The sequence below is a fragment of the Nyctereutes procyonoides genome, unplaced genomic scaffold (genome assembly GCF_905146905.1).
Source record: "Nyctereutes procyonoides isolate TBG_1078 unplaced genomic scaffold, NYPRO_anot_genome, whole genome shotgun sequence".
In the NCBI taxonomy this organism is placed as follows: Eukaryota; Metazoa; Chordata; class Mammalia; order Carnivora; family Canidae; genus Nyctereutes; species Nyctereutes procyonoides.
The window spans coordinates 7,180,205-7,207,277 of record NW_026575041.1 but is presented as its reverse complement, the minus strand read 5'-3'; the positions used below and the strand labels follow the sequence as shown (position 1 = coordinate 7,207,277).

General features: G+C 43.8%; 1 protein-coding gene and 1 non-coding gene across 10 annotated transcripts in view; one reads left to right on the top strand and one right to left on the bottom strand.

Moving 5' to 3' along the window:
- The window catches only part of TENM4 (teneurin transmembrane protein 4), a 733,541-nt gene that overhangs the window by 532,143 nt on the left and 174,325 nt on the right, over positions 1-27,073 (top strand). For 8 of the 9 annotated variants that reach the window (XM_055320381.1, XM_055320386.1, XM_055320378.1 and 5 more), the window contains 3 exons: positions 6,670-6,840; positions 13,854-14,068; positions 15,718-15,928. In XM_055320381.1, the coding sequence (XP_055176356.1) occupies positions 6,670-6,840; positions 13,854-14,068; positions 15,718-15,928 (597 nt within the window). The remainder of the gene's footprint in view (positions 1-6,669; positions 6,841-13,853; positions 14,069-15,717; positions 15,929-27,073) is intronic. The other variant, XM_055320385.1, reaches the window with a different exon arrangement.
- Positions 8,171-8,274, bottom strand: LOC129506839 (U6 spliceosomal RNA). Its single transcript, XR_008663872.1, has one exon. It is a non-coding gene; the product is annotated as a U6 spliceosomal RNA (small nuclear RNA).

The following is a 27,073-nucleotide window of genomic DNA, read 5'->3' as shown; positions in this document are numbered from 1 at the left end:
TGTATCAGGACAAGAGCCTGGACTTTGGGACCAATCAGATCTGGGTTCAGATATTTTATCACTTCCCATCTGGAAAGTGTCTTGGGCAAATCATGCAGCCTCTCTGAGCCTCAGTTTTTTCTTCATAAGAGGAGAATAATAGTAATTTTTTCAAGGTTTATGTAAGGATTGAATGAAATATATAATTCCCCTTGCTCAAGTGTCTGACATACAGCATGTGTCAGACACTTGGATCTCCTCCCTGGGCACTGTCACCCTTCTTTTCTACCTGTTCCTACTGAGACTGCACTGCAGAACTTCTCCTTTAATGTAAAACAGCATTAAAGTGAGTTTGGAAATGAGGAAAGAACATTTAACCATAATCCTACCATTATAATTCCAAGTCTGATGTCATTTTTACGTATGTCTCTCCAGATTTTTTTTCATATGCATATCTGGTTTTGCAGAGATTCAGTCAGCAAAAGGTACAATTTCATGCCCTGCCTTTTTTTTTCTTAACGTTGTATCATCAGCATTTGCCCTCATTGCTGATGGTCATAGTCATTTTTGTATAATGATTCCGTTGCATTCCATCTGGTCCCCATAGTATAATTCAGCTAAATGGCTCTATTTTTACACATCTCGGTTTCTTCCAGTTTTTCTGACCTTGCCCTGCAGTCTAGGCCCCTGTGTACTGAACGTCTGGGTTTGGAACCTGTGGATGTTGTTCGTAGCTTTGTAGCAAAACCAGGAATAGGGCCTGGAGAATGAAACTGTCCCCTTGTTGCTGTTGTTTCATGTTTTGGGCGGTTTTTTGTTGTTGTTTTCCCCATGTTAGGACCATCATCCAAGAACTCCAATGACTTATATTTTACAGAGATGACATTATTTATTTAAAACAAAAAACAAAAAAAAAAAACTGAGCACTAATATAAAACAGAAAAGTGGGTAGCCGCATAGCTGGGTTGGTTCCAACTCCCTTTTGAAACCAGAATTGCCCGTTGAATCAACAGTTCCTTGTGGTTGTAACCCTCTCTAGTCACTACCTGGAGCTGCTAATTTACAGATGCAAGTGGGTTCGTGCATTAGATTTTTGGAAGGAAAGGAAGCGTGCACCGTGACAGGGAAAGCTCCGCTGTACTTACACTGGCGACTCCTGCATGACTTTGTTAATTGCCTCCTGCTGGCTGGGTGCTTGGGGGGGGGGGGCGCATGGGGAGGCTTCAGTGTCTGAACTTCTACTGAGCGTTTTTTCTTAAAAATGTCAGGATGGAGCTTGCACTTTCTCAGCCATCGCTTATGTCTTGCTGGGCAGGAAAAGGCAACTAGAAAATGTCAACCCTGGGATCAGATTGACCAGAGCTGAGGGAATAAGAAACTCCCCCCCCCCACCCCCAGCTCTCTGCTTTCAGAAATCATTAACATTTCAGTGTGGGTGATCCTGTGAACCTGCTACCTTTCCACAGCCTTTTTCTGAACTCTTTAGCATCTTTTCACCTTTTCATGGAATTACAAAGTAGTTTAAAGGGAAAACCAGTATTAAGTTTCTTATATAGGTCACTTTCAGCATACTCGAGAGTTTTGCACAGTTATAAACACAAACCACAAAGTGCAATTTAGATAATCCCATGGTATACATTGGTGGTGAGTGGTTACCATTAATTTTTCAGGAAACAGAGAATATGATGATTATAACTTAGATTTTTCAGTGGTCTGGTTGACCACTGGTCTCCATCCTCTAGAGCAGGCTGAAGGAAGCTATTTATACTTCTTAGCTTTTTCAGATTCGTGGCTGTTAATTTCAAACCCTCTGGATAGGATGCATTGACTGCCATATGCAACTTTAAATTCAGGTAGCTGTGGGCCAAGAAATAGTTATTATCACCCATGGTCCCCCCCAAACATTAATTTCAGCTATTTTTGTGTGGTGCTTTTGTTGTGGTGGTAGTTTTTTAGGTTTGTTCTTTGTGATGGTTTGGTTTGGTTTTTGCTGGTGGCTTTTTTGTTGCCCATATTTTAACTTATATTTAAAGTCAAACAATGGAAAAGAGGAAACTTGGATTGGGAACACAGGCTCCTGACTTTGAAACTTGCCTTGAACTTATACTAGTGCCTGTATTTATATTGGCGACTCTTGCATAATAACTGTTAATTGCCTCCTGCTGGCTGGGTGCTGGGGGAGGGGATGAGGCTTCAGTGTCTGAAAATTGGGCATTTTTCTTAAAAATGTCAGGATGGAGCTTGCACTTTCTCAGCCATCTCTTAGGTCTTGCTGGGCAGGAAACAGCAATTGGTGGTGTTGGGTAACTTACTTTACCCCTCTGAGAAAATTGGAGTATGTCACTATAGCTTGAATATTATTTCATTTTCATTGTGTATGTTCTCCAGTAATAATTTTTCAACCTATCTTTACGTGAGGATTAAACTGGATAATATAACATATTCAGCATGTAATACAAGTAGTGTCTAAATGGGGTCTCTTTAGATCAGAGAGGGGCCCCCAACTGTGGGGCGACAATCATGTGGAAGCCAGATGGACTCACGTGAAGCAGAACAAAGGTGGTAAAAGTTTATTGAATATGCAGCAAGGGAGCGGTGGACAGGATAGCAGAGCAAGGAGGCAGTGGGTGGAGGCTATATTTAAAGGGGGAAGGTGAGGAGGTATGGCGACGGGTGGACGTTTCCCTTTATGGTTACTGTACCTGGTTGTAAGTAACACCTTGGTCAGTTAGGGCCTATGAATATTTTGAGGTGGGTTGCCTGATGGGCCTCTTCTACATTCTGTAGTTTAAGGCTGGTTTACTTGATAGCGGAGCCCACAGTTCACACTCACATGATTCCATGTTTTTTGAGTAGCTATTATGATTTTGATTATTTTCAAGGAAAAAGAAGTGCGATTGCTTGAGCTTCAGCGTTCCTTGGACAGTCTGTGGCTGAGCATGTGTTATATGCTTTGGGAAGAGGAGAGCAAAGCAGATTATTCCTCCCCCTCTTCTGTAACCTGGGACTATAGAATCAAACACCCACCAGACAATACAGTAAAGGAATTGAGGGCCCTCTAGCATGACTGTATTCAAGACCCTGGATCAAAGAGTAAGGGTCCCTTCTGTTTGGGCTGTAAAATGACAATGACTGGCTGAACTATCTCTGCATCATCCCACTTCTCTCTCTTAATACTACCTTCTACTTGGCTTTTAGGAGCCGGGTCTTGGTCCCCCATTCTCACCTCCCAACTTCCAAGCCTTCAAAACTGTTTTTGGATAACTGAGCCATCCAAGACAGCCCATGTTTGAGTGGGATCCAGAACTTTGCTTCCCTGGGTGGTGGAAAGGAGCAGAGGGAATGGCCAACCTCCCAGCTGTAAGAGAACTCTGTGATTGTGAGTAGTCGGGGGCAAGGCCGAGAAGAAGGTTGAGGTCAGCCCTCTTCCTCCTCGCACCACCACCCCCTCAACCCCACCAGCTGTGGGCTGTCCGGCCCTAATTCACTTCCTTGGGATGCCAGGTCTTGTGATCATTTTCACCTATAACATTTTTTCCACCAGCTTTTCTTCCCCCTCAGCGTATTTTTTTTTAAGCAAGGACTTGGTTTTGCATCTTGTTAAAAATAAGAGAAAGCTTTGACAATAAAAATGTTTCTCTTCACGAAGCTGTGAGAGTTCTATTCATTCTGGGATTACTTAATTCTCATGACCTTTAACAAGACAGCATTTTTGCACAGTTAGATGAGATAATTGATTCTAATGGGGAAAGAAGCACTGCTCATTTAACTGCATGTATCTGCGTTGTCCTCAGTTCAAACAATTTCTCCATTACCTTTGGAGTTGCCAATATATAGATTAAAACAGTAAGAAGGTAAGCAGAAATGTGAGCTAATTCAGCCTTGGAAAGAGCAGAGTTTTCACTTTTTTCAGACAAGTTAACTTTTATTATTATTGACAACTACACAGAGATAGCCAAGAGCAGGTAAAATACCTCATTTAGTGCATAGGACCTAACATGTGCTCAAAAAATGTTAGGTACGCTCTTATTATTACTATCAACAGTCTGAATATAATGGTTATAAAATACAGCCAGCAATAACCAAAGAGAAAGCAAAAGGCAGATTCCATTTTTGTTACAGAGCACCCCCTCCTGATGAAATCAAACTTGTGTGTATTCCCTGGGTGGCTCGTGTTTGGACTACAAGTCAGAAGGATGTGCTGTTCTGGTCTCCTTTACACAGTTATTTGCATCTTGAAGGCAGCCACACAGCCCCTCAAGACCCCCATCAGTGACCCCTTCCGCAAGTGGACAAGCAACAAAACTCTCCGTCCTCCACACAAGATCCTCAGTAACAGGCCTTGGAGGTTGCTCCATGTGTGAGAGGGCATGTCTGTCCCTTGCCTTGCTAGGTAAAGCTAGAGGGTGGAGCCTGGGCTTCCTGCCAGAAAGACTGCTGGTATCTGATTTCAGAGTTTTTATAGCTGTGGGTTCTAGTCTAGACTGTGCCACGTGTGAGCCATTTAACCTTCCATATGTTCATCAATGTCATTGTGTCTTAGTTTCTTCATCTGTAAAATGGGGTTATTAATACCCACCTTTCAGGATTTTTGTGAGAATCAAAGGAAATACCACGTTTACTGCTCTTAGCACAATACCTGGAATGCGGTAGGCACTCAATAAAGCATAGTTTTATAAGTATCTTAGTTAACCGTCTGAGCCTTAATGTGCACACCTGCAAATTGGGTCTGGCCAGGCTGCCTTAATGATTAGATGTGATGTATACAAACTTCCCAGTGCACTTCCTGGAATGCAGTTGGTCCTCAATAAGCCTAATTCTTATGGGCTTCATATCTCTGTATATCCATCTCTGTATATCTGGCCCTCTTAGTGGGTTGGTCACCCCCCCCCCCGCCCCAGGCCTTCTAGTCCTTCTGAGTAGATTTGGCTCGTTATCTGTCTTCCCTACTTGACCATGAACTCAGGGAAGCAAGGGCTGTCTGATAACATCCTGGCTTTTCAGAGTCAGCCATAGGTCCTGCTTTATGGAGTGGGCTTCTAGAACATGTTCATCATTACGACAAAGGAGTGATGTTGCATACAGGATACTGTGGGAGTCAGGGACTGGAATGCTTAACTCTGTATATGAGGAATCAGAGCAGGCCTCCCAGAAAAGTAAATAGGGACCATTGACAAGTCTTGAATCCTAAGACAGGATTTAAGCAGACATTTTGTACTGGATTACAAACCTTTTTGGAAACAAGCTTCCTAGCCTTTTCAAGCATTGTCTATGTTATGTCCATTCTTATCTCTTCTAGATTGCTGCACAAGACTATTTAGCAGTTGCTACCTTGAAAAAAATGCTTTTACATTTAGTTTTATTTTAAGATTTATTTATGATAGACACACACAGAGAGAGAGAGAGAGGCAGAGACACAGGCAGAGGGAGAAGCAGGCTCCATGCTGGGAGCCCAACGCGGGACTCGATCCCGGGACTCCCAGATTGCACCCTGGGCCAAAGGCAGGCGCCAAACTGCTGAGCCACCCAGGGATCCCTGAAAAAAATGTTTTTAAAACATAAATACATGTACATGCTACAAAATAAGGACAATAGGTATATAGTGAGAAGCAGATCCCTCTCCCATCCCTAGTCCTTACCATCTATCGTAGGATGCACCTGCTGTAACTAATGTCTTTCATGTCTTTCAGAAATATTCATATATGAAGGGCTTTTTTTTACCCAAAGATAGTATTTCAGATACACTATTCTGCATGTTACAATTTCCTTTCAGAAAAATACAAAGAGCTTCTATGCACTTTTTATGGTTGCATAATATATTGTGCGAAGGTAACCTATCTAGCCCCTTATTGATGGACTGGTTTGCAATATTTTGCTACTACAAACAATGCTGCAGTGCTTAACCTTGTATGTACATCATTTAGTATGTATGTGAGTATATCTTGAAGAGAAATTTCTAGAATTTTCTAGAAACCCTGGGGACCTTTAAGTCCCAAGATAGAGAGTATGTGTATTATAAATTTGATAGCTTTTTTCAAATCGTCCTTCATAGGGTTTGTACCAACTTACGCTCATGTCAACAAAGAATGAGAGTGCTTATTTCCTATTCTCTGTCAATGCTGTATAATTTTAACCTTTTTTATCTTTGCCAAAGCATATGTGAAAAATAGTATTTCAAAGCTTAACTTACATTTCTCCTATTATGAGTGATATCAAGAGCCTTTTCATATGATTGAGAGCCAATTGTATTCTTATTCTATAAACTCTCTGTTCACAGTTCATATCATATGCCTCCTGAGCAGTTGGATTTTGCTTATTATTTGTAGGAGTTATTTTTATATTAAGGAAATTAACCCTTTATGATACAAGTTGCTAACTTTCCCCCTAGATTATTTATCTTTTGAAGCCAAAGGCCAAGGCTTCATAAAACCCCTCATCCTTGCCCCTCTCCCAGTTCATCCTGACTTGAAGCTCTCCAGGCCTCAAGGGCACAGTGTGTGCCCTGAGCATCTCCTCGCCCTAGTCACCTGTATAGGGCTTGGCACTGCCAGAGCCCTCTTCAGGGGCCGCTTGTTGAACTGAGTTGAACTGAATTCCTGCATTCCCACCCCACCTGCCCTCCCCTGTGGCTTGGGAGTTCCATTTCCACCTCCAGCAGAAAAAGATGACTTTTCTCATTGCTCACCACAGCCATGCACCTGTTTGGCCTAAACTGGCACCTGCAGCCGATGGAGGGGCAGATGTATGAGATCACGGAGGACACAGCCAGCAGTTGGCCTGTGCCAACGGACGTCTCCCTGTATCCATCAGGGGGCACTGGGTTAGAGATCCCTGACAGGAAAGGCAAAGGAGCCACAGAAGGTAGGGTTGCTATGTTGTCCGTGTCGTGAGTCCTCTGTGTCTGCCTTTGAACCGAAGAGATCTTCATTATGCGCGCCATGTGCCTGCCTCACAGCTCCACGCTCTGGCACTTCCTCCATCTCTCTGCACTCCACGCCGGCTGCCGTCCACCTGTGTCTTCATCTCAGTTCCTTGTCACTGTGAGCTCATAGCGGGGCTTGGGTGGCACTCATGGTGCTCAGCAGTATCCCATCTCATGCCTTGAGGGAAGCATTATGGGCTTTCACACTGCTGGGGTGGCTTTGTGTGGGATAGAGACGAGCTCTTCTGGAGCAACCTCATGGGGGTGGACGAGCCTCACCAGGAGTGGGGTGTGGTAAAGCGCGTAGATGGTATGTTGTCATTGAAATACCCTTGGACCCCTGTGGTGTAATGGAAACACCAGTTGGGGTATTTTAGCATTTACCAACCATGTGGCCGTAAGCAAGTCACTTAATTTTCTTTACCACCAGTTTCCTCATTGGCAATAACAATAATCATTAGGGTTTGTATGGTTTGTTTGTTTCAAAGCTTTATGTCAAGGGCATCTCACATTTAATCCTCACAGAGATCCTGTGAGGTAAGTATAATTATTTATACCCATTTTAGATGGGAAAACAAAGGGTTCCACTAATTAAGTGACTTGACCAGAGACACAAAGGCAGTAAATAATGGAGCTAGGCCTGTGAGCCCAGGTATGGATGACTTCAGAGCTCTTGCTGCCTCCAAAAATTGTTCTGACTCACCCAATGGTTACAAGACTCTGAAGGAGATATAGATGGAAAATCCCATTGTACAATGAGACACAAATATTTTTCCATCAGTGATGGAAGTGGTGACATTTGGAATTTGTCATTATTAATTGGGACATTGGTAACCTATGTTTTGAATTTCTTAAGGGTCTAACATGCCACTGACACAGATTCTTTCACTCTCAGCCAAGAGTGGCACAGACTCACAAAAATGATTACAGGAAAGATTACTGAGCTAATGGGCCAGTCTCATTATCATTCTGGGTGGTATGAGCACTCCTCTCCTGTACCTGCTGTGCCCTGCTTTATCTCTCAGATGTTAACCTGTCAGCCAAGTGGTCATATCTGCCTCCAACCTTTACTGCTTACCTCTTCTTTCCTCTCATCCCAGTTAACTCTGGGGTCATAGCTTCTGAGCTTCCCTGTCCTTTTAAGGATTTGCTTTCCAGGAATCAGTTTGGTTAACAGGGTACCTACCATATGCTTGGTTGAAGTAGCTACTCAGGAATGCCAAATGACCCTGAAGGCCAAAATGAACTCTTTTTTTTTTTTTTTTTTTTTTAGCTATGGAATGCTTCATGAATTTGCATGTCATCCTTGCACAGGGGCTATGCTAATATTCTCTGTATTGTTCCAATGAAACCAACTCTTGACCTATGGTCATCTATAAGGAAAGTAAGAATGGGAGCGTTTCCATGGAGCCAAATTAGAACCTCTGCCTACTTTTTCTAGGGGCAATTCCAGTCTTCTCCTTTACAAATATTTTAAGACTTGAAACACTGAATAATGTATGTTTTCTTTGCCCTTTAATAGGTTATAGAGGGAGCATGGATGGGGCCACGGGAAGAACTCTGGGTTAGGAATCAAGACTCCTGAGTTCAAGCCCAGCCACTGCCACTTGAGTTGGCCTTAAGCAAATCCCTTGAAAGACTTTCTGAGCTTCATTTTCCTTCTCTCTAAAAGGAGCTTATTGGGCTAAATTATCTCCAGAATCCATTCTAAATCACAAGTCCTACATATGAAATTGGTAATAGAATCATCAGACCAACCAGATGGTTCTTCAGAATCTTTCTCCCAGTCAGCCCTGTCCATGGTCCTGCCTGTCATATTGTGATTCCCTTGTCAGTTTATAGTGTCAGATGCCATACATGAATACCATAAATGTGGACAGTCTTTAGATCAGCATGTACAGATGCAGATTTAAGATATGTTTAACCCTCAAGGCATTGGGAAAAGGTCTCATTTAGCAAAATGTATTTTCTTTCCTCCATGATCTCTATCAGACATTCTCTAAACAGGAGTTGGATCTATCTGAAATCTCCCATTCTAATGAAATTAGTTTGTGGGATTTTTAGGTTTTGTTTTGTTTTACCCAGGGAGCAGGAGGTGCAGATAAGAGACAAAATAAAATTGCACAAGCTTATTGGTTTACTTTAATTGGAGTATTTTTGCTTAAAGGGATTATCTGTCATTACTAATGCAAATGGAAATCCTGTTTACAAATCCCTAAAATGCAGCACAGTGCTGGAAAGTGGTCAGCATCAAAAGCAATTACTGTGACAAAAAAATACATCAGTCTGAAAAAACAGAGGACAAAGCTTCCTACAGTTTATATGAGACCACATGGTTCTTAATTTCTTTTGCCCTGGTCAAACCAATGTCTACACAGTTTATGTTTTTAATTGTAACGTTAAAAATCTACTTCCTTAGACGTATCTCAAGGGGAAAAGTCTTTAACAGTAATGTGAGTGCATATTTCCTTTCCCTTCTGAGGGTATCAGAGGAGAGCTGATTCCAAAATTAAAATTAGAGCCTCGGTTTACAGAGATGGAAGAAGCAATGTGACATGATGGAAAGAAGATAAACGAGCCTTAGAGCCAGACTGTTGAGGGTTTGCATCCTGGCCCCGACATTTATTGGCTTTGTTAATTCATGCCAATTACTCCATCTCCTATGGCCTTTGCTTCTTCATCTGTGAGAACAAAGGATGGCAACATCTGTCTTTTCAGACTGGTGGTGAAGAGGCATTCAACAAGTGGACTTCTTCTTTCTCATTCATGCAAGTCCATGTCAGTTTTTAGAATCTCAGAAATCCAGACTAAGTGATACTTCCCCCTCAAAGATCTTGCAAATTATTGAGGCACTTTTGAATATATTAAAAGGCTATATATTCTTTAATTATACAAATGAAACATGTAATGAGCCCAGTATCTTAAATGATCATCATGTCTTTGAGAATAAGTGCAATGTACACTGTATTTTCAAAGTGGCTATTACCATTTCAGGGTGTCATGGGACAAAAACCAAATATGGCAGCTTTTCGAAGTAAAGCCATAAGAACTTATGTTATGTATTAATAGAAAAGAGGGGGGAAAGCATTGAATAAACAAGCATTTCTGATGGTTGAATTGGTGGGCTTAGGGATAGCATTTTCTTCTTTCTGTAGTGAAATCAAAATTGCCCATCAGTTTAAACCATGCAAATTGCTGCACGCAGGCTCAGCTGGGCTCTCCAAAATGGAACAGCTTATTTTGATAACCAAATAAATTTCCAACAGTTGCTAAGGAAACTAAAGGATTCTTTGTGCAAGTTATTGCATTGAGAAGAACCAGAAAGGTTGGGGGGGGGTGGGGAGAATGTTAGTTGATTAGGAACTTAAAACCTGTGTAGATGGATCTCAGTTCAGGAAAGTGAAGACTATGACTGGGAAGTGCATGGAATTTCAGTTCTTCCAGGTCTCCCTTGTTTGGCCAAGCCATCCAATCATTTTAAGCGGTTCATTGAAAAATTTATTTTATAGACATGATTGCATATTTGTACAGCAATGCTAGAGGAAGCCTGAATCTGTGTATCTTTAAAAAGAACAGGACTGTTACCAGTAAAACTTGCCCTGTGAAACCTGATCTTGCTCTTGGGGGTTCCTAATTCTTGGTACTGTTTGTTACATTTCTGGGGGGCCCCACAGATTATGCAGTGTCCTTTTACATCTGGGAGGGGGCCCACAGATTATGTAGTGTCCATTTAGAAATGTCTTGAGACACCAGCCCTTGCCCTTTACCCCTGAGTCCTATTTGTAGGTTCCTACTTCATAAAAATTGTCAAGTTTCTGTACCCCATGATGCTCAGTGGCCTTGGATCTACCTGGCCCAGCCTTGATGGTTAACCTGCTGGGACTGTGAGTCAAGTTGGACTCTTGCTCTTAAAGAGTCAGTGCACTCTACCACCATTGAGGGTGTCTTTGAAGAGTTTGAATTAGCCATTTACCAATTTAATGCTTTAAGAAGCCATATTCTAATAAATGAAGAGAAACCCCAAATGGCTTTATCTCTGAATGGTTTCCTTAAGCATTCTGAGCCTCAGTACATACATTTATTAGTGTGAGAATTAACTGAACCAATGTTCATAAAGGGGCACAGCATGTAGTTAAAGGAATAAATGACAGCTAATACTACTACTACTAATACAACCACTTCTACCATTATTACTATTACTCCTACTACTGTTATTACTGTTGTTATTGTCATCATTATTATTTTCCAGAATATGAGTAGGGATAAAAAGAATTTTATACACAGGGCTTCCCTCCCCCAACTCCCTCCACCCTCTCTCATTACTCTACCATTGGTTGGTCTTGCTGTGTTGTAGTGGGATAGTTTCTATCCTAGTGCTCACAGCTTGGTGCTCAGAATTAAAAACAAAGAGTCTTAGGTTGTAGGATCTGGAAAGAGGAAGACAGGAAGGGGTGAGTGTGGCTTCACTCTGAACAAGTGCTAGCCCAGCCAGTCTCATGCCTCTTTCCCATCAGTCAGAGGTGCTCAGTGGGCTGTAGCATTTCCACCTCCAAAGTCCCCATTTCATCCCTATGTACAGTCCAGTGTGGGTACCATTGACAACCAGAGTAGAAGAATGATAAAGCTGAAATCCCTAGATGGGAATCCTCTTTTCCCTTGAAAACATTGCCTTTAGGCTAGGTAACTTAGCACAAAGGTCACGTTCAAAGTGAAGCCTAGGCCAAGAGAATCAAGGTCCTGGTGAAGGATGTGCCCTAGAACAGAATTTACTCTTTTTCTTTGTATACACACCAATGATAATTATTTCCTACCATTTTGACCCACATTGGTGAAATACTAGAATGCTAGAAAAGAATATTCCCCTTTTATTACTCCCTGGGGTAAGAGCCAACTTATTTATGCCTCTGAGGCCTGCAGACCTCTGGAGAGAATCTCTGGGCTGGCCTCTGACCTGTGAGGCTCAGAACTTAGCTGATAGAATATGTCTCCTAAAAACATGCTCACTGGAGGGGAAATGAAGCAGGCAGGGTGCTCCAACAGCATGCCAAAATGTGGGGGAAGCTTTCATTATTTATTCTCAGACATAGGTATTATTTGAATGCAGACAATTCTGAAATCCCATCAGCTCTGACTCCCACCTACTCACAAAGGAAATGAGTCCTTGGAATTAGCAGTCTCGGGCTTATTTCTATGCAGTTTCTAAGAGGAAACACACAGTTCTGCATCCTTAGCAGAATTACAAGCTAAAGGGTATGCTCTTTTCTACCTAGAATACAAAAGAATTGTGGTATTGGGAGCCCCCAGATCAGATAAGAATGTGAAAGTAGTTCTCTTCCATCCTAATGCTTTGCGGATTTGGCTTCTGTCTTTGAACTTTGAACTACAGTGTGGTGGTTTGCATGTGTCTACATTTTCAAGGTAAAAGTCTGGGGCACATTCCTTCCATAAAAGAATCAAACGCAAGCTCTTTCCCATGCTAATGACAAAATACTAGTGGTGCTTTTATTGAGAGCATGCATTTTAACTTTTTTGTTGGTGTATTTTTAATTAAAATAACATTTAATGGTTGGAAGCTAAAAACCTGATGTTTCTGCCTAGGAGTTTATAAAGGAATGATAACATATGGAGAAGTTTAACATTTAAATTGAATTTTATTATTTAAAACAGTAAAATATTTTATGACTACAACAATGCCCTGCCAAGCTCCATTTCAGCATCAAATGTGCTTTGTAAGGAATCTTACAAAGCGAGGGGAAAAAAAGACATTTTAATTTCTTATTCCCCAAACGCTCTTTATAAAAAAGTTCCCACAAACGTGTTTTCCTTACAAATGGATTTTCGTTCTCTGAAAGTGTCTCTTCAAACGTCTCTAACGAAATAACAAATCTTGGAACTAGGATACCCAGGGGGTGCTTCCTTATGACCAATAAGATGTAGTCTACTGGCTTGAGTTTGCCTTGTCAATGTCCTAAAGGTGGTCTTCTAACATCCCTGACACCTCCTTCTGTCCTCTCCCAACTCCTCAGAAGGCTGATGTCTGGTAGGAAGTCAGGTTTATATGTTTCGCATGTGAGTGTGCCTAATTACTAGATATGGGAAGTTTGATAAGCCGCCTTCCTTTCTGGCACTTCAGGTGCCCCCAGAAAGCTGTCACTCTCCTGATTGGTGACGGAAGTGGGCAAGGAACCATATTTTTTATTCCAGCACCCGTAACCTGCAGAGTCAGGGACCTGGGTTGAATTTCTAAGTGTGACTTAGGCTTTGTGCCTGAATTTGAGAAAATGCCTCAGCTTTACACACCACCCCCGATTTTAGCACAAAAATGATAGAGACCTCCATCCAAGACAAGCATTTTACTTCCCTCCAGAAGTACCCCCTTTTTCATCTTCCCCAACCATAATCCTGCTTCCGACATAAACCCTCATCTATATATCTTAGCCTCAGAATTTGGTTTCCAATTATACATAAACTAGTAAACTTGTAAAATACCTCTTCCACTCAGATCATGCTTCCCACTGCTGGGAAACCATTCTGAATTGGAAATTTAATAACACCTTGTTCGCACTAGCCTTCCTATTTTAGCATGCATGCTTTTACACGCACACACACACACACAGAGTATTCTCATGTGACCACAAATGATTATTTTGGGGATCAAAATATATCTTAACAAGCTGTGGAATTATGCAGTATACAGATGGCCCTTTGGGAGGACCCATACTGCTTTGGAAGAATGCATATTTTTAGCAGAACAATTTGAGCATCACTGAAAAAAAAAAAGAGTCCTGGATGTTCTTACTCCTCAACGGGGAAGGGGGTTGGGGGCTGGCAGGGGAACATCATAAAGAGAAGTGCAAGGCACATGAGAGTCCTGTTGTTCAGAGACTCTGACCCCTTATTTCATTTGTGGCTAACTGTGTGCCTTTGTCTTCCCTTCCCTGTGTCTTGGTAGGAAAGCCCAGTAGTTTCTTTCCAGAGGACAGTTTTATAGACTCTGGAGAAATCGACGTGGGGAGACGAGCTTCCCAGAAGATCCCTCCTGGCACTTTCTGGAGATCTCAGGTGTTCATAGACCATCCTGTGCATCTGAAATTCAATGTATCTTTGGGAAAGGCAGCACTGGTTGGCATTTATGGCAGAAAAGGCCTTCCTCCTTCACATACACAGGTAACTAGAATGCCATATCCCCTGCTGATCTCTGGGGGCTCCTACCTCACATCTTAACCTCGAGTCAGGAAGTCTAATGCTTACACCTGGAGCCTTATGTTTGAGGGACATTTCATGTATTTTATAGCCCATTCCTCCATTTGCCCTCTCTAAGACCCCACCTTTCTGATGAGCAGTGTTATATCCCTGGGTCTTTATAAGAAGAGGGAATTTTAGGAAATATTACAATAGTCTTTCTACTACTACACAGTCACCTACATTAAATGATCCAAGAAATGTAATCCGAAGAGAAAAGCAGGCACTTTTGAGTCAGGCAGATTTGAGTTTGAATCCTCTCATTATCAGCTATGAAACCTCTGGCCTGGTACTCATCCACCAAGAGCAAGTTTCTAATCTCTCCAGCGGCGACAACAATACCCACTTTGCAGGGCTGTTGCAAAGAATCCGGAAGAACATTTATAAGGCAGCTAGTGCAGGATCGGGCTCAGAATACATGCAACTTCCCCAGTCTCTTACATTCCTTCTGTCCTTTGGGGGTTCACTCTGCCACATGCATACCAGAAACACCTCCTAACAACTCATCCAGGATGATTGACATACTACCAGTCGTGATGGATAAAGAACAGACTTGTTCAGGTCCCCCTCCCCAGCTCTGGGATCAGAATAACATAGATCAGGGGCATCCGTCAGACATTGCCAGGCCACACATGGCCTGCCTAGCCCAGCCATTATGGAAGAGTTCCAGGGGAAAGCTACGTAGATGGATTTGCTGATGGTGGAATCATAGGAAAAGAGAGCCTGGGCCCCGCTTTCTTTGTAGAACAACGATCCTAAGTCCTGGACTTCATGCCCGGACTTCATTTATACACGAAATAGAATAGCTTAGTTTTTTTTTTTTTTTTTAAAGATAGAGGTAGGTAAGTAGATAGCTAGCTAGCTAGTAGACAGATAGTTGCTCAATTTGCTTGCTAGTAGGCCAGTAGGACTTAACCACTTACCTATTGTTAATGCTGCATGATTGACTTCCCTTGAGTCTCAGGCTGGCAGGCTCAGATCAGTCAGCGATTGTATCTGACACAGCATGTAATTACGGATAGAATTTTGAGCTAATCCAGTTTTGTTTCCCCTTAAAACTGCTCCCTTAAACTGGAGTGTTTAGAAAGAATCATTGACAACAAGAAGATAGTAATCAAATTTTCATTTGCACTTGACTGACATTTAAGACCTGTCCAGTGCTCCAGTGCCAGCCCTTGAGCCCTGGGATTTCCACTATCACTTGCCCAGAGCTGGAGTTCAGTCATTAAGTGGTTGGCTTTCTGATCACGATGTGCTCACTATTAGAAAAGCATGGTCGTCTTGGTTAGACTCAGTCAGATGAAGACTGCCCACATATATACCACATTAAAGGAAAATGAGACTGAAAAATAAATCACTAATTACGCTGCTCTCACAAGGGAATCTGGAGAGTATTACCATGAAAACGGGTCTAGGGAGGAGTTGAAGTTGGTGGATCAACCTTCATGTGGCTTTAGCTTTTTTGCCTGTACTTAGATTGGGTTTCTTGTGTGCTCCTGAGCAGAAGTGTGAAGAAGGAATCTAGCATTGTGGTGAAGCAGACACACTGCTAATTATGCTCTCTTTGTATTTAGTTTGACTTTGTAGAGCTGCTGGATGGAAGAAGGCTGCTGACCCAGGAGGCACGGAGCCTGGAGGGACCCCAGCGCCAATCTCGGGGCGTCGTCCCCCCATCTAGTCATGAGACCGGCTTCATACAGTATTTGGATTCAGGAATCTGGCATCTGGCTTTTTACAATGACGGGAAGGAGTCTGAAGTGGTTTCTTTTCTCACCACTGCCATTGGTAAGGAGCCTTCAGCCCTCTGGGGTCTGTGGGATCTTGTTTCTTTGGGAGGACTCTGGGGATTCTGAGGATTGGAGCCAGCAGGGGAATGTGTCTTCCCCACAACTGTCAATGCCACCCGGAGTCTGACATGAGTCCATCCCGACTGGGCTTGCTAGACAGGAACGGGAGTGGGAACCAGGGCAATGAGGGAAGGGAGGGGCTGGCAGGCCCACTGCCTTTCTTGTGTTATCGGTGGACCAGCTTCTACATTTAAAGACCAAGGGGGTAGAATTGACAATGAGACAGGAACCCTTCCTGACCAGCCACATGGAGGCAACATCTCTTTTCTTGTCACTTCTCTCCAACACCTGTATTTGTTTTTAGAGTTTCCTTGGCTCAACTCACTGATTTGTGATTTGGGTTTTTTGCTTTTGAGTGTGGCTTCTTGTGTATTTGTTTTGGTTTTGGGACTAACTACCCATGGTGGGGTTGAGAAAAGAAGATGGAAGGCTCAGAAGGAGAATAAGAATGGCAGAGCAAAGGCCTGAATGAACAATGCAATCAGTCAGATTGGGGTTCTGTTGAGAACAGAGATGTCTTGATCTCTAACAGAGAGCGGACTCCAGTGTCTATAATGGTGCTTAATGCCTTCTCTATCCCTCATCATAGAAGCGGGCCACAGCTGTCAGTTCAGACTGAGCCCCTAGGCCACCTCAAAAGCCCATAGGTGTCTGGGAGCCTGGCATCTTGTTCTAAGGAATTTCTCTTTACCTGCACATCCCATAGAATTTGTCTCCTCCTCAGATGGCCATAGGACACAGTGGTCTCAGTGGTTCAGGTCAGAAAACATTCATTTTGCATTTATATTGGAAGCATTATGACATGGCCTGGAGACAAAATCCCCCACAGGAAAATAAAACTTACAGAAAATAAAACTCCACTACCTAGAATGCTTGGAAGTAGGGCTTATGCTTAATGAAAAGCTTTATGTGGTATAGAGTTCACCTCAAAACTCTGTCTTAGTCCTTGGCTGGGACTCTCTGTGACATGGAAAAAACGAATTGAATAAAGACCTCTGAATCTGGTCTTTGGTCCGAAACTCCTGCAAAATCCTGACTCCTCCTTCTAAACAGTAGTAATCCTTTTCAGGCCATTCTCCTTTCATCTGAAATTTTACCAATAGTGTCAGAGATTACCTTCCCATTAAATGCAGGTATGGTTGGGATCTCTGGGTAGCTCAGCGGTTAGTGCCTGCCTTCGACCCAGGGCGTGATCCTGGAGTCCTGGGATCGAGTCCCATGTTGGGCTCCCTGCGAGGAGCCTGCTTCTCCCTCTGTCTGTGTCTCTGCCTCAATCTCTCTCTCTCTCTCTCTGTGTCTCTCATAAATATATATATATTTTTAATGCAGGTATGGTTGATACACTCCCTGCAGGCTCAGTGGCCTACGCTCTTGGCCAAATGAGGGCGGTGGAGGCCATCTGCCTGCAGGATCTCTGCAGGAGGAGATACCGTTTTGTGCCATCCTTGATTTGGAAGTGTGCACCCTACCTGCTGGTCTCTGAGAGCCCAGAGGGCGAGAACTTTGACACAATCTTCTCTGCCCCCTAAATAGGCAGCTGAGGCCCCAAGGCACAGGGTCACCCCATCGATAAGGGCGTGAGCAGGAGCATGGTGTTCATTCTGCTCAGCCTCCCCCCAGCAGGACTGACAGCAGCCATGGCCCCGGGAGTCCTAGTTTCATCTTCTAATGCCTCCTTTTGAGGTGCACTGGAAAGCATGCTCAGTTCTGAATCTCTGCTGCTAACTGGGGTTTTGACCCTGCCCAAATCACTGAAGTTTTCCAGCTCCTGGTTTCTCGAGGGTCTGGATTTGAGGCTGCCGCTGGGTGGTTCCTGGTGACCTGCAGGCTATCGGAACAGCCCCATCCCCTGTCACTGGAGAACCACTTGGGTTTGCCAGGCTCCAGACCCTGTTTTTTCTCTTTCTGGGCACGGTGGCTTCATTTGAAGGACATGGGTTATCAAGTCATTAGTGGTGCCCGAGTTAAAGCATCATGGTCTCACAGCCCGATTTCACTTAGGCATGGTTTGCAGTCGTGCTTGCTCAGAACTAAGATCTCTTACAGTCAGAACCCTTTATTTTTAATAACTGAGCGTAAATATGAAAGGATATTAATATAAACCCCCAAAGAAAGCTACTTTTAATTAGATGTGCCTCTCAAAGAAGTAAGGTGTCGGTACAGTTTGGTACTTTTGCCAACTTCTGGCTTGTCAAAGCTTGCTAACCCATTTTGCCATAATTAAGGTAAGGGTCTTGCTTTTTCCTCTAGTTCTTCTCTTCTTATCTTAATGATGAAGTCTGCTTTCACCTCCCTTAACCCTATAATATCTTTTAGAGCAGATAAGCTGTCCTGGGCTGCTTAGAGTATTATAAACCCTTGGTGTCTTGTTAACATACAGATTCTACTTCAGTAGATCTGGGTGCACCCTTAGAGTCTACATTTCGAACCAGCACCCGGTGATACCAATGCTGCTCATCTGGGGACCTCACTTTGAGTAGCAGGGGGTTGCAGTATCTTACAAATGGTCTCAAGCATTGCTATGCAAAGCAGCCACCCAGAGATCCAGTTTAAAATTCAGATTCCTGGGCTCCATGCCCAGGAATTATGACCCACTGAGCCTTAGGTGGAGCCTAGATAATCCTGAGTCCAGTGATCTATCAACTAAGCTATGAGAACTGTTGCCTCACGAGCACGGCTTTCTCTTCCTTCCTCCCCTTACCGTCCCCCGTTAGCTCTGTGACAATAGTCAGGTCACCCCTCTGAGGCTCATTTTTCTCCTATGGCAAATGAAATAACAATAGTACTCTGCAATCCCCATTGTGAAGATTAGAGCAGATACAAAATGCCTAGCACAGGCTTTGGCCCGATAAGCACCCAATAAATGGAAGCTCATTATATTCTTTTCCCCGCCTCCTTCTCCTTCCACCTTTCTCTTGCTGCCTTTTGGACTTGTCTGTCTTCCTTCCAGCTACAGTGATTGTTTAATGAATACCTTTTTTCCCCCTTTAATTCAAAAACAGACAGATTCTGATGTTGCTATTAATCCCTCTCTCCCCAAGAGTCCATGGCATTGAGTCTCAGCTATCTGTGATTGTTACCTGTGAGCTCTGAGTTGTAATTTGTCTTGGCAGGTTAATTAAAAGTTTGGGTCTTGTTCTAGTGAACTCATTATGGTCCCAATATACAACTGTAACTCTCAGGTTTGCTTAACACACAAACTGGAATATGACCCTCCCTTCATTACATGTTGAAATGCAGATCTAGAATTTAAGAAGACCTGAGATGTCAGAATCCAGGGTATTTATGTCTGTTTGTAATTAAGCAACAGGGGAAATAATTGGGTTTAATTTAACAAATGGCTATATTGTGTACATTTTTGCTTTTCCCTCCTTTTAATGCAATCCAGCTGATGATTTTAAATTACACGAGTTTAACTTCTGCCTTGAAAAAAAAATCTAAAAGCACTTTAATAACTGTATACATAAATATATACACACAGAAACCTGATGTTGACTGAGCTCCCTCTGAACTAGATGCATTTACACACACACACACACATGCACAATACCCAAACCGAGCAAGTTTAGAATAAAACAGGGCATCTGTTTTTAGAAAGAACAGTTTTCCCCCTACATGTGGAGATCCAGAATTTGAAGGTCATGTTGTTTCTGGTCCTGGCTCTCCTGGGAGTGAGCAGCCTTGCTGACCCTAAGTGTTGAGTGAAGCAGGCTGATATCTACCAGTAGCTGAAATATAATTCACTAGTACAGTTTACAAAGGGCTTTAAATATATTCTTTAAGCCTCTAGATAACTCAGTGAGGTGATTATTCTTATTTTTACGATCACCCTCTATTGCCAAGGAGGAAATTAAGGTTCAAGGGATGGCAAAAAGAAAAGCTAGGACTTGAATTTATATCTGGCTGACTCCAAGCTTGGGCTCTTCCTTCCTTAGCATTCAGCCTCCTTCCCAGAATCAGTTCAGGTTTGGAGTGTGACACCCCTCTTTCCCACCTATCTATTCATTCAACACATACTTAGAGCGTACCTACTCTGTGCTGGGGACTACACTTGGCTCTTGCTGCATGTGCTTTCATCCTCACAAGAACCTTAGACTCTACGAGGTTGATCTCAACTTTACAGATGAAAAAATTGAGGCTTGAAGAGGTTTTTTTTTAAGATTTTATTTATTTATTCATGAGAGACACAGAGAGAGAGAGGCAGAGACATAGGCAGAGGGAGAAGCAGGGTCCCTGCAGGGAGCCTGATGTGGGACTTGATCCCAGGACCCCAGGATGCCCTGGGGTGTCCACTGAGCTACACAGGTGCTCAAGGCTTGGAGAGTTTAATTGGCTTTGCCCAAAGTCATGCAGTTGGCAAGGGCAGGGTTAGGAGGGAAACTTGCTCCCCAAATCCTGCTCTCTCTCCCCACTCTGCCCCACAGTAGCTTACTCTGCTGTGACACTATTAAATATTTTATTTCCATTTGTATTATATGGAATTTAATTTCCCTTTTATTAACTTGCTTCCAATATAAGTAAGCATCTTACATTAACCCAGGAAAGTTTCCTTGCAAAGTCATTAAAAAGACCATGGGCGGGGGTGGCAAAACCTCACAGCATCCTAAACTTTAAAAATAAAAATATCTTCATATGCATTGCTTGTAGCCCCCAGACCTGACAAGTCAATGATGCATTGTTTTGGAGAGCATCTTACATTTTAGTTTTGGTTGATGCCAAGGCGTAAAGGACAGATCAACCTGATGTGGTGGTGATGAGCCACAGCTGGAAAATAACAGAGATTCCCCACAGTGGATTTAGAAACGCAGAGGAAAGAAATGAGAATCATTGATAGCAAACATAGAACCTGGAGATTTTTATGAAAAACATACCCTGGTCTTCCTAGTCTTGGACATTCATGCTAATTAAAGAGAAACCTTTTGTTCGTGTCCAGGAAGCTGCCATACATCCCCCTCTGTCCAGGGACTAGAAGCAAATTTAGTCTCTCTTTCTTCCTTGTTCTCTCCTTTCTCCAACAAGTAGTAGGTTCCTGCTTTTTCCCAAAATGCCGTAAGGGCTGGAGGAAAGCAAGGGTGTGTCCAACTGGATGGGCCAGGGAGGGCTCTGGAGCAACGACATTTGATGGGATCCTAAAGGATGGATGGAATCTCCTTATTTATTTATTTATTTATTTATTTATTTATTTATTTATTTATTTATTTATTTATTTAAAACTGGAAGATCACACTTCCTTTTTTTTTTTTTTAAAGATTTTATTTATTTATTCACGAGAGAGACACACACACACACACACTGAGGCAGAGACACAGGCAGAGGGAGAACCAGACTCCATGCAGGGAGCCCGATGTGGGACTCGATCCCTGGTTTCCAGGATCACGCCCTGGGCCGAAGGCAGGTGCTAAACCACTGAGCCACCCAGGGATCCTTGGAATCTCCACATTTAAAGGACAAAAAGGAAAATAGGAGGGGAGCAGACATTGTTGAGTTCATTCCAGGCAGTAAGAACAGCATGAGTGAAAGGTAGATATGTGGAAACTGAAGCTGGCTGCAAGAAGCCAGAAGTTCTGTGTCACCAGAACCCCAGATGCGTCAGGAGGGACCAGGGAGTTAGTGGGGAGAAGCTGGCATCCTCCCTAAGGCAGAGTTCACTCCGCAGGTATTAGGTGCCATTGTGGGCTTTTGAGCAAGGGAAGAAGACAAGGAAAGCCAGAGGATTTATCTCACGGGGCCCAGAACAAGAGCTCATTAATTTATATAACCAGAGGAAGTTGCTGGGATTGAACTTTGTGATTTCATGAGAAAAAGAAGGGAGGGAAGGGGGGGATCCAGGAAGGACAGGAGGCATGGGTCAAGGCTGCTGGTGGTAGTTTTATGTGCTGTGCCTATTCCCCGTTCCTTCTTTTCCCTAGACGTAAAGACTTTCACATAAGCTGCTGTCTTCCAAGGATAGTCAAAACTGGGTCCTTGATAATCTTCCAGACGCCCCCGGACAGTACCATTGCTCTACTTTTCCTCTGCTTTGATCAGATAAGCCTACCGTTCGTTACCCTCTGAGTGCATTTGCAAGCATCTAGAGAGAAAAAGCCCTGACATCATATAATTCTGCCTTGCGTAAAAACCTGCACGACTTCAAAGAAAGGACTAAGAAAAGTGATTGCAGAATGAGTTTCGGTTTTTAATAAGCCCTGCCCTCACCATTCCCCACACCCCCTTCCTCTGAGTCATAAAATATAATACAGTGGTGAGGTATCGAGGTCTCTCGGCAATCCGCTAACCTTCTTGTAAATGACATTGGCAGCATTTTGTGAAATTTCCCCTGGAAACACGTCTTTGGAAAAGTGCCCTGTGAGTTCACCTCTCCCCGATAACAGCGATTTGTTCGGAGCAGTCTGGTATAAGCGGAATGAAACCCGTAGGCCGAGGGAGAGCTCAAGTCAGCACGTTGGGGACAGACGGTGGCAAAAATCTGTTTCGTGGCAGAGAGCTAGGAATATCCGAGTGCTCCATCCGCAGACTGGGGACTCGCCCTGCAGGCAGCTGACCCTGCTTCCCCAGGACCAACCGGGGGACAGACCCCCTCCCGCCCCTTCCCCCTATTCTCTCCCCGCCCCTGGGTCTGCCTTGGACTGCTGAACCTTCTGAATTTTCTGGGACCTGGGACCTCAAGGGCAAGAAAGAAGACATGATAGCTCAAGGACACAGGAGGTACCAAGGAGTAAAGCTCGTCTCCTGTGAAAATGGTTAGAAATGTGCTTCGTGTGCCAATAACGACATCACAGCCAGCAGGGCTCCGGCGTTCTCATGCACACTCGGTCTAGGGCGCCCATCCAGGGCCGGTACAGCATCCAGTGGTAGAGTCAGGGACCCGCCCTTTCCACCCCTTGCACCCTGTTGTCCTCAGCTCTGGCTGCTGTTTTCATGCCCATACCCTTGTGGTCCTAGCGTGGCTGCCACAGCTCCATGACTCGTCTGCATATCAGGCCAGGAAAAGAAGAAAGGAGAAGGAAGCAGGGAAGCCACATTCTTCTTAAAACATCCAGCTTACATTTCTTTGGCACAGCTGCATTGCTTTGACACTCAGAACTGTGAAGGAGCCTGAGGAAACAACCATTTGTAGCTTACCACATTGACACTCTAATCAAAATTAGGGTTCTCTGGGAAAGAGGGGGGAAGTCTATCATAGGCTTCACTGAGTCCATTTAGTTCAGCAGTTACCCACTGCGAGCCGCTTGGTGTGTGCCAGCCCCTAGCCTGGGCATTTAGCTGCAGCCATGAGGCAGACACAGTACTTGGCCTTGAGATTCTCATGAGCTAGTAGTATGTGAGCCTGAGATTAAGGAGAGGCCACCCACATCCCGGATGAGGAGGGAAAAGGCTTAGTTCAGTCTCTTTACAGCACCAAGGAACTAAGGACTCTTGTATTACTCCTTGAAGCCCCTTGCATGATGCTTTGAAAGGGATGGACAGGGGACACCTGGTAGCTCAGTGATTGAGAATCTGCCTTTGGCTCAGGTTGTGATCCCGGGGACCAGGGATCGAGTCCCTGCATTAGGCTCCCTTCAGGGAGCCTGCTTCTCCCTCTGCCTATGTCTCTGCCTCTCTCTGCGTGTCTCTCATGAATAAATAAATAAAATCTTTTTTTAAAAAGTGGGGAGGAATTACAGGATGAGCAGGTCCAGAGGGGTTGCAAGCAGACCTAGACACTATGTTCATTCTCTCATTCAACTAGTATTTACTAACTGCCTTTTACACACCATGTCCTGAGCAGGCATTAATATTAGTCCATGGTATTTAAAAAATAGTCATGCTTCCTGCCTTTGTGTCATTTATAGATATGCTCAAGACAGTTTGAGATAGTCTTAAGTTTAAACACAGTCATCAAATATATATGTAAACAGGCAATGGTAAATGGTATATACTCATTGAGGCAAAGAGAACAAAGTACTCTAGGAAAACAAACAGGAGACTTAATTTAGATTGCTGGGGCGGAGGTAGGAATATGAATTGTTTAGATGAAGGTTAGGAGAAGGAATATACCAGCAGAGGCAAGAGCATGTGCAAAGGCCCTGGGATAGGCAACAGCTGGAAGTCCTCAAGGAACTTTAAGATGATCACATTGTGGGGTGTAAGGATGGATCAGAGGGCCAAATGGTTTTGGATAAGGCTGGAGAGGTGCCAGGAGCCAGACTGTACAGGGATTTAAAATGGCATGTGAAGAGTTCTGTTTTTTAATTTATCTTAAGGGTAATGGGAGGCCACTGTGAGACTTTAAGCTACAGTGACCTAATCTGATTTACATATTTGAAAGTTTCTCAAGCTTTGGAGCTGTGACTCCAGTGAGGAGGCTGTGACAGTAGTCTGGGTAGGGACTCAGGCTGGAAGCCTTGGAAATGGGGATACAAATGAACACATTTGAGCTTGATACTGGTGCTTGGCAAACCCTACGTACTAAGCTGATGTTTTCTGAAGGAAAAGATTAAAGCAGGAGAGAAAGGGTTGTGAAATGCTCTGTTTCAAGGGCAAGAAAAGCCATGCAGCTGGAAAAGGAGCCTGTGAAGGTCAGAGAGCTGGAGGGAGAAAACCAGAGGAATGTGCTGGCAAGAAGGTCACTAGACAGAGTCCAGGTATTTTAGGACAACTGCTTCCCCCATTTCATCATTTCAGCCATCTTCCTCGATCCATAGCCAGAACTTCCACTCACTCTTGGCTAATGTTTCTGCCACTTTGAGATACAGAATGCCAAGAGCCTTTGCAAGCCATTTATTTTATTTTATTTTTTATTAGAGAGAATGTGTACAAGACAGGGGGAGGGGCAGAGACTGAGGAAGAGGGAGCGAATCCTAGGCAGGTTCCACATTCAGTGCAGAGCCTGACACGGAGCTCAGTCTCACAACCCTGAGATCATGACCTGAGCCAAAACCAAAAGTTGGACACTTAACCAGCTGAGTCAACCAGGCACCCCAAACCTGTTATTTATTTAAATCACACTTTTAGGGGACGCCTGAGTGGTTCAGTGGTTAAGCATCTGCCTTCAGCTCAGGGCGTGATACTGGAGTCCTGGGATTGAGTCCCACATCGGGCTCCCTGCGTGCAGCCTGCTTCTCCCTCTGCCTATGTCTCTGCCTCTCTCTCTGTGTGTGTTTCTCATGAAAAATAAATAAATAAATAAATAAATAAATGAATACACACTTTTAATGATAAGAAAATGGAGGCTTAAAGAAGTCATGTGCTTTGTCCAAGGACACACAGCCTCTAAGCAGCAGAGCGAGGATCACTGCTCTGTGGATTGAGTGCCAGTTCTATGCCAGGCACTGTACTGCGGTGTTATCATTCAGTTCCCAAACCACCTGTGATGTTAGATTATGTGTGTTCCCACGTTATAGGTAAGGAAACGAGGCTCAGAGATGGAATGCTGTTTGCCAAGATCTCATACACAGGAAATAGCAGGGCTAGGTTGGCAATCCGAAGCCCATGCTTTCTCCTGTATCTTAGTGACCAGGTTTCTAATGTGTGATGACATCCACAGGTGTGCCTCCACATGCTCACAACAATCATCAAGATAGGTAGGGTCTTAGAGATGATGGCATTCACACCTCCTAGATTCACAGTGTGCCCAGCAGTGTGCCCGCCATCAGCAGCTGCAGAGGACCCATCTGCCTTGCTCTATATATCCTGACCTGTCTTTAGTCCTGCCAAAGGAACCCCTACTCCAACCTCTGTTCAGATGAAGTTTCTGATAGAAGATATTTCTCTCTTGATGGTTTAGTTTTTGAGGTAGTGATGGTTTTGTTTTTATAAGTGATGACTTAATTTTTTATATTCTGATAGCTCTTTTCTCACAGTTGATAAAGGCAGTTACTCATCCTCATCTCGCCAGCTGGCGTCTCCACTACAGAGCAGTGCCTTTCAGAGGACTCTCACCCAGTGGTATCTTTTCTCTTTCCCTTTGAGATATCACTGATACACAGGACCTGATGGAATATGTGGCCCCCAGTTCTGTAACACTCTTTTAGGAATAACCCTAACCAAGTCTGAGGTTGGTGGCAGATAGTTGAAATTGTCACTGTGGTCAGAGAAGTGGTGTGGCCTAGAGATAGGACAGAGGCTTTGGAGTCGAACAGACCTGAGTTTGAATTCTGACAGTACTGTGTATAAGCTGTGGGACTTTGGCTAAGTTTGAGCCTCACCCAACTCACCTGTAATTAGAAATAAAGCTGACTTTAGGGAGTCTGAGAGTGACATGAAAACATGTAATTCATGATACATTCTTTGCATGTTTTAAGTGTCTCTTGTTCAACATTTGCTGATCATCTGCTTTGCTAAGTGCTAGAGATTCATCAGTGAATAAAAAGGATGCCTTGCCCTCTGAGAGCCTATAATCAACTTGGAGAGCTGACCCTTTTATAAATAACTCCAATGCAGTGTAGTCCGTGCCAACGGAGAGGTCTGCACGAATTCCCATGGCAGCAGAGAGGAGGGCAGTTCCCCCTGCCAGGGAGTTGCAGGAGGAGGTAGTGAAGCATAAAGCACTTGCACTAATAAATGTGCTGAGTGAGCTGGGAAGCGGTATTCAAGTTATGGGAATATAGAGAAAGAGCTACTCGGCAAAAAAGAGAAATTGAGATAAGATGGTAACTATCTCTGCTCAACCTCGGAGATAACCACAGAGGACTGGGCAGGAAGGAGCCATTATTTGAACTTAGAGATGAGGAAGTAGTCTGTGACAGTGGCTCACATGAGGACACGAAGCCAGGTCTTCCAAATACAATCCCCGTGACCTCTCCTGAGCCCAGTTGCCTGGCATAGTACTCTGAACATGGCAGACCTTCGCCAGATGGACAGTGAGCACCAAGTGGAAAGGTCAAAGATCACAGATGCTCCCTGAAGCCTAGATCCTTCTTCCATGGACATGAACTTTATGTGAGCAGCTCTGAAGGAAAGAAGTTCCAACTGCCAGTTCACGGTGCTGCCAGGCTCTCGGTTGAGGGATGTTCTTTCTGTCCAGGGAGACCTCTGCATTCCAGAGCTGCTGGATTCAAGGGGCAAAGCAGCTCTCAGACTGATTCAAGTCTTAGGGTCTTTT